The following is an 8,366-nucleotide window of genomic DNA, read 5'->3' as shown; positions in this document are numbered from 1 at the left end:
CATACAAGGGTAGATTACAAGATTGTTCCCCAATCACTGCCAGTGTAATAAGGGCAGAGATCAGCCGGCAAAAAGAATTGATTACTGGTTACCAACGCATCTACGTGTGTAAAGATCTGTCTCTATGTGTATGAGGTGAAGGGGGTATCAATGATCACTCATTCTCCACCCTCCAAACACTGTAATGTATAATAAGGGCCAATTGCCACTAGTAATTCCTCTCCTAAATATCAGCCAGTTTAATGCAAGCCTTACATTCTAGATGAAGCGGAAATCAGGAACATATTGTGATGCGGAAAATCAACAGCTAGAACATGAATTAAAGGGATTTTACAGTTCCTGACTCCAAATGTTACATCATTCAGCATTAAAGTAAATCAAGAGATTGCTTTAGTGGGTCTGTTAAGTTGTACTCGCTCGGGGGAAGTGGGAATTTGGGTTTATAAGAAAAGTATTGGATATTTTGGATATGTCTTTTTATGTACGCTTTTGAATTAACGTAAGAAATAAAAAAAATGTTGTACCCACTATTATAACTATTATGGTATCACAATTCTATCCTTTCTATATTACAATGGCTATAAAAGGACACTGAGCAATTTTTTTCTTGAAATTGCTGTAAATTGTGTCTGTTTGCAGCTAACCACTAGGTGTAGATTACAGGCTTACTGTATACCAGGTTTCCATTGACTTTACTATATAAATAATATGCATTATGTGAGTTTTTATTGTAGCTGCGGACCGACAAATGTGCTTGATTCAACATGCATGCTATAAAAAGAAAAAAAAAAAAAAAAAAAAAAATCAGCAAAGAATTGTGGTCCCAAAAACAGTTCATGGGGAAACATTTATCTAACATTTCTGCTATGGGCCGTCTATATTCTGCTAATTTTTGTAACTTTATAAGCAGAAGTAACCACCTCTTTCTTAACCTAAAAGGGTTCAGAAGTAAATAGATTTTGAGATGTCATACATCCTAGTATGTTACCTGCAATTTTTATACTCCTAGTAAGTCCTTCCACAGTGATGGAAGAAGACAGCGTCTCTTCTATTGTCACATAATGCATTTTCACCTGATGTGAGAAGGACTCCATATTGTAACAGACCCTGAATCTGCCCAAAAGATAGGTGGGTGAAAATAAAGTACTAGCTAGTTCTGTTGAGTCATGCAGCAAGTATCACAAAGATCTTAATCATTGTTACGGATTGGGGTACTTTTTTGAACTCTACTGCTGTTCTGGTGTCAGTACTATATAATCCTTCTTGGTTAGATTGTGATACTCATGTAAGTGTTTGAAAAGGTTTATCTGAGAGACATAATCTACATCCAGAGGGGTCAGCTCAATACTGCCGAGTATACAGATCCAAAGTAAACTTCTCACTTGATCTCTCTCAATTAAGAGGGTCATTACAGGACAAATTGTGAAAAGACAGCCAAATATCCTCCTCTGTGGTCATGTTCCAAAGACAACACAAGCCTGTCCAACTTCACCAAGCAATAGCTATTCTGCAGCTTAAACCAGAAAGTTGAAGAACTAAAATATGCCACCTAAGAGGGAGATAAATATGGAGTAAAAGTTTTACAGGTTGAGAAAAACCTGCTAGCTTTCTTTCAGAAACAAATACACACGTCTACAGTTTGTATCTCATATTGCAACTCAGCAATGTTGAAACCAGTGCTAGGATTAAGAATACAACACATGGACAGGTGTGTCCCTGTTGTGTTCAATACAGCAGCCATAGGTTTCTGAGGCTGTAAAATAGCTGTAGGCTAGAGGCACAAGTTGCGTAAACGCTTCACTTTTTTTTTTAAAGCAGATTTTGCTGTGTTTATTTTGGTTTGAACAGGGGGGGGGGCTTCAAAACAAATGGGAAATATAAAGGAAGGACTGACTTTACTGCTCCCTCCTATGACTTAAAAAACAAAACAAAAAAAACCCCAGCAAAATTTGCATAAATTGGCATATTAAGTTTGGCGGCCAAAAATGTCAAACTACTTAGAAGTGATGGGCTTAAAACCTGTGCCAGATATCATACAAAAGGCCATGCTTATCTTTAGGTTCATTTCCATGGTGAGAATCTAAGCATGTAAAATTGATGCCTTGGGGTCTGTAGAGGAAAAAGTACAGAACACCGGGTGTAATTATGATCTTTGCTGCTATGGCGGATATAACCCGCAAGTGACACTCTGTACGAAAACTCATGAACGAGAGATGCTTAGGAGTATCAGCTTCCAGTAAATTGTCATGTAGTATACAATTTTAGCCATCTCTTTTAGCCACCACTTCCAGAAAAAAAAAAAAAAAAAAAATCACAGACCTCAAAATATAGCCTACACCAAAACTCGATGAAGTGAGAATGGTTTGAGGAAGCTGGGTAACTACTCCACCATATTTATTGCTCCTATCACATCAGGCCACAAGACAATTCTAACTGCCTATTCTAGACTTCCCAAGATACCCAAATCACAAACCCAATGCTACACAATGGGCAAGTTCATCATTACTCATGAACGTCAAGGGTTAAGGGCAGTGGAAACTTATGTAAAGTTTGGGATCTGAAGATTTAAAGGATTTCTCAGACAGATTTGTTACTAGCACAACACACTGAGAAGTCTATGTAAAGAAAATCAATGGACACCTACCGTTATATGAACAGAAAGTGGCAATGTGACATTATATTAAAGCTCATGGTTTATATAACAGTGAAATGTGTACATTCTGCACAAGTGTATCTGCATGTCGGCCCACAGATGTGAAAATTCAGCTACAGCACTTTCCTCATACACCGTCCATTTTGATACACTGACAGCTAGTGTGATAGCAAAATAAAATCAAAACAATAACCTTTGGTTTATCTTCTCAACTTAATTTTCATTATAAAAGTGAATGTAACTAACATAATAAGGAATCAGTACCAAAAGTATTAGTATTAATAGCCACAAAGTCTCAGGAAACTTTCCTAAGGCATTTTTCTATAGGCAAGTCTGGTAAAGGTTAGAAAGAAAACAACAATATGGAGGATTTAGAACAAGCTTTTCTTCTTCCAAGATACACAGTGAAACAACTGAATGGGAAAGGTAGAGAGAAATCAATGTAACTTCTGCGCAGCATTGATTGCCCTGACACTGTATTTAGGTACACAAATAACTTGAGACAGAAGAGCTATTGAGCTTACCAAAAAATTCTCTTCTGACAATTTTTTTTTTTTTTTTTTTTTTTTTTTATATCAGGCCTTGATATTTTCACTAAATTTAAGTAAAACAATTCAACGAATATGCCAATGATATTTTCAATAGAATTTTTTTTTTTTTTTAACTTGAAGAAGAAGGACTGAAAATAACCCCAGTGACATAACTGGACTTGATTTGGAAATAAGATACAGTGAAACCACTAAGACAACCGACCCAAAATTGCATTGACAAGTGGTCTTCAAGAGGGTGGCCCTCTCGTAGTACGCCAGTATTAATGATAGCGGGACCGAGAATCTGTCATAAGGGGTGGTCTTTTGCAGAGGTTTCACTATATGTTGTCTTCAGAATTTCTCTTCATTATCAACATCATAACAGAAGAGAGTATGTTCTCTTTCAGCTTCATAGAGAACAATTGGTGGTATTATGAGAAGTTACCAAGCTATTCCCTGTTAGTTCTTGTCTAACACTTATATAATGCAGTGTTAGCCTAGACAAAGTTATCAAATTCAAGTTCTGTACATGTGCGGCAATGTACAGGATTCATAGTGCAAAGTACAATAGAAAGTCAGTGTGTGATAGGGATTATACTACTGTATTTTCTTGGTAAATACAGGCCAAACAAACCATCATCATACCCTCAAGAAATATCAATATAGCAGATAATAGGGATGAGATTCACCCACTATCACAACAGGACAGTCACTGATTCAGCGTCATGACTTGTCTATTTTGGGACTTTTTTTTTGGTTTACTCAAGGTATAAACTATTAACACACTTTTCTAGCATTAACCCCATACATTCTCCAAAAGAATACAGTGAGGTATTTCCCTCCAGAAGGAACACGATATTAGACCTTTAAATTCAGGACATTATCTTCTTCATCATATGTCCCTCCCTCTAGTCATTTACTACACCTCCTTCTTGCTCTACAATGTGACCCCCGGTGTGCCACCTTCTGCACATCATGTTGCACACAGCTTTAAATCAACTCTAACAGTAAAAAGTGACTGGGCTATGAGGCTCCTGATGCTTTCTTCTGCCAACTCTACAAAAGAGCATGAGGCCGAGGGCAACTCACAAAAGGGATACAAAGCAAAGAGACAGCGTGTCAGAAATTTAGAGGCCATTCACCAAGAATGATGGATTAAGGGTGAGAGGATGCTCCATGCGGCACAGCCTCTGAATCATATGAAACCAAGCACTCAGTTACTCGCTCATTCTAACATGTTTCTTTATCAGCTCTTCAATCCCAGCCATTATCCTTGATCATGTGAGCTAATTCAATGATGTATTTTCCTTCTTTATACTTCTGGCTGCTTTCAAAAGCATGTTCCTAGAGGAGACAGAGAAAAGTAGGGTTAATGGTTAATACTGTAGAGTTTGCACATGATATGGATATGTTATTTTCCATTCAAAAGTCCCATAGTCATAACCAAAACATTACACTTAGCAAGGTCAAAATTGTAACATGCAATTGAAGAATGTTACTAAAAATATTTAAAAAATGTGTAAATCTAGTGCAATCTCCACAATATGGGGGTCTAAAATAATAACTTTGGGGTTAGCACTGTGTTACTTAACCTATTTCCCTCCAAAAAAACAAACCACACCGCATAAGATTTCCTTTAAAAAGTAAATGAACAAGCTACACAGTATTATATTACCACCATATGCGATAGCTTTGCCAGCATTTAAACAGGTCTTCTATGTTTTTTTAAATTTTATTTATTTATTGCTCTCCATTGGGATCTCTTACCCAAGGAGGGCAAGAGCTGTGCCTAATATATTAAGACACATGCCGCTTAATAAATTAGCCACATCTCGCTCTGTTGCAGAGGAGCTAAAGCCTGGTGTATGAAACAAAGTCTTGATAAATCTTCCCTAGTGTGTCTACTGAGGGCTTGACAAGAGTGCATATAGCATTGTCTGAGCCAGGTTGCAGGTTGAATCTAATGTGTGCATTTACCACAAAATCAATCACATTATTCAGAAGCTTGATTAAAATGTAAAATCTATTCTCAGCAGAATAGTAGTAAGGCAGAATATAAAAACTGTGCAGGAAACAGATGGCTAAAACAGAAAATTGAGCATTAGTGTCATTTTAGAAAATCTGGACATTATTATATTAGAAGTAATTCAGTATCATTTACATTGTGCACAGGCAAATAAAAAGTAGTTCTTTGAATCCCAGAAGAGGATAGTAGAATATTACATAGGCATTTAGTGCTAGGCGGCTGCTGCCAAAGCTAACAATATAATGGGGTGCATCAATAAAGGAATAGATGCACTTGAGAAGGATATTGTTTCACCTCTATGGAAAGGCCACGTGTATAAAATAATACTAGTATATCATTTGAAACATCATATATGAGCAAACTATAATCTAAAAAATGATGCAAGTTAAAACATAACTTAAAACACCCTCTAAAATTCTTACTCCAAGTGTACCAATTCAATCTGGTAAATACTAGGTATAAAAAATACAAACAAAAACCAATGGTAGTCACAGTAATATGCGTAATGGTACTGCAGCCTACAAATATGAAAATAAAACCAATGGTTCTTACCCTGATCAGCACTGGGTCCGATGGCGTGAACATTTCTCTGGTATAAGGACTATCAGGTACATCAGAAAAATAGTGGAAATATGCAGGTAGCCACACAGACTTGACCACAAAGTGGTAGTGCGAGGGACAGATCATCCTAAAACACTTGCTCTTAAGATGGTCTCTGATGTGCCCTAAATTCCTATCTCGGAGCCCCCGCCCTAATTAATGTGGGACACACGACCATGGGGCAGTACTTCATTGGGCATGGGCATAGAAAACCTCTGCTATAACCTATGTCCCTAGGATGAAACATCAGTAGAAGGTAGAGAAAGGTAATCGAGGAGGGATTTGCCTGAACCCTCAAGCAAAACAAGGGCCTCAAGACAAGATTAATGATGACATACTGAAGGCACAAAAAGTCACACAAAAGTTGGCTAAGGTCCGGTTCACATCTGCGTTCACACCATTCCATTCCCCTCTCTACATGAAAAATGCAGAGAGAAAAGTCCATCAAGCAGCACTTTTCTCTCCACATTTTTCATGTGGAAACCAAACAGAAACCCCACGGACCCCATTATACCGTAGTCTTTTTTTATGCGGATTAAGTTTCCGTTCGGGGTATCTCAAGCAGACTTCCCAAACAGAAGCCCATGTGCAGATGTGAACCAGGCCCAAGTTGGGTCCTTATGTTTCATTTCAGGGAGATGGGTTATAGCACTATTTAAACACATGCTGGGGCAGGGTGCCGCCTCTTGCACATGCCCAAGAGAGATCTGTTCTCCCCACTGGGCCAGCACGGGTCTCTCTGCTTCGTTTGCCCATGTTGACGACCCCCAGACATTTGCACATGCCCAATTATGTCACTGTCACGGTTCGTCTGGCACTCAGGCCAGGGTATCCCTGGCAGAATTTTTCTTGGGTCTGGACACTTGAATGATGCATGCCCACTGAAGCACTGCCCCAATGTCTCAGAGCACCTGCTGGCAACTAATGACACTGAGGGGCAGCTCTTCCTTATTATGTCACTCTATTTAAACTGATCAGTTTGAGGCAAAGGTGTTGCACCCTAGGGTGATATCTGGCCTCTATTAATATGTCCTGTCTCTGCTTCCCTGTACTTTCATCACTGTACATCTATTGATATTGTAAGATGTCAGTGGTAATGTGTATGGCATTTCTCATTCTGCCATGAGCTACATACCTGGGATGGATGTGCTTGTTATTTAACTTTGTTGCTGGCTTTAACCTTGTGTTATATGGTATATCATGTGTTACATGCTTCCCTGAGAAATGTGACTGCTTTACATGAAACATGCATGACGGGATTTATGCAATTTGAAGTTAGTTTACATATGACATTTTTTGATACAAGCTTGCATGTCTATTTCTTGCATATTACAATTACCTTGGTGAGGGTTTCCATAGAGGGAGACTTATAGGGTCAGGTTCCGGTCGGGGTCCCACACTTATCAGGGGTCAAGGCTCCGAGATAGGAATTTAGTGCACAACAGGGACATCTAAAGGGCGAGTGTGTTAGGAAGAGTTATCTGCCCCCACACTACCATTCTGTTGTCAAGTGTGTGTGGCTATCTGCATATTTCCACTATTTTTGCTGATGTACCTGTTAGTGCGAACATAATTCTGGTATAAGGAGTATCAGAACTAGGGCTTATCAAGCCACTGAATCAGGGTAAGAACCACTGGTCTTATTTTCATATTTGTAGGTGACAGTGCCATTGTACATATTACTGTGAGTACCAGTGTTTATCTATACCTAGTATTTACTAGATTGGCTTTATTTACTCGGAGTAAGCATTTTCTGCTCTTTTTAGAGGGTGTTTTCTTAAGGATGCTTTTTCATTTACAGTAATTAAAAGTTATGTTTTAACAATTTTGGGTTCGCTCTCTATCTATCTATGAAGCTCATATGGAGTGAGTGCAGAGGAGTGAGAAGCTAATTTTAGAGATGGGTGGATTAGTGTATAAAGACATGTTATCATACTCTAGGTTCTTCAGTTTGGGGGGAAAAAATGGCTTAGGAGGTGACCTACTGATAATGTATAACTATATGAATGGACAGTATATCTTTTCAATGATCTCTTTATACCAAAGCCTGTAAGTGTGACAAGGGGGAGAATGAAAGCAATTTTGTGATAAGTAGATCTAATGTATTTAAAACTTTGCTAAGATCTAGGTTATGTAAAATATATACATTTTTATAATTAAAATAATTTAGAAATATAATATAAAAATCCAAAGCAGGGACAAAAGAAGTTAAAAGATTAGAAAAGTCCTCCCACTATTATCAAGGTTGAAGCGCAGAAGTCAAACCTGAAATTGTATTCTCTCTAGAGTCATGTGCAACTGTGGTACACTGACAAACAGACTATATTTAACCTCCCTGAAAGCTGCCAGTGTAGAAAAAAAAATAAAAAGATGAAAAGCTAGCTAAAAGGCTCTGCAGTTCAGACTTGTACCGTAATTGGAAACACAGATTATTCTGAAATATAGTAATAGAGAAGAAGAGGGGCTTGTAACGGGGTATAGAATGTAACCATTATGGTATCTAGACCCTTTTACATTAATATACAAAGAATTGCATAGATTTCTTCAAAATGATATA

The 8,366-nt window shown here is 38.0% G+C and overlaps 1 protein-coding gene across 1 annotated transcript in view; it reads right to left on the bottom strand.

Moving 5' to 3' along the window:
• Nucleotides 1–3,329: 3,329 nt before the first annotated feature.
• The window catches only part of YPEL2 (yippee like 2), a 40,913-nt gene continuing 35,876 nt past the window's right edge, over nucleotides 3,330–8,366 (bottom strand). Inside the window, exon 5 of the mRNA XM_075264805.1 lies at nucleotides 3,330–4,527. Within this exon, the coding sequence (XP_075120906.1) occupies nucleotides 4,438–4,527 (90 nt within the window). The 3' untranslated portion in view covers nucleotides 3,330–4,437. The remainder of the gene's footprint in view (nucleotides 4,528–8,366) is intronic.

The sequence above is a fragment of the Leptodactylus fuscus genome, chromosome 2 (genome assembly GCF_031893055.1).
Source record: "Leptodactylus fuscus isolate aLepFus1 chromosome 2, aLepFus1.hap2, whole genome shotgun sequence".
Taxonomy (NCBI): domain Eukaryota; kingdom Metazoa; phylum Chordata; class Amphibia; order Anura; family Leptodactylidae; genus Leptodactylus; species Leptodactylus fuscus.
This window is presented reverse-complemented; position numbering and strand designations above follow the sequence as displayed.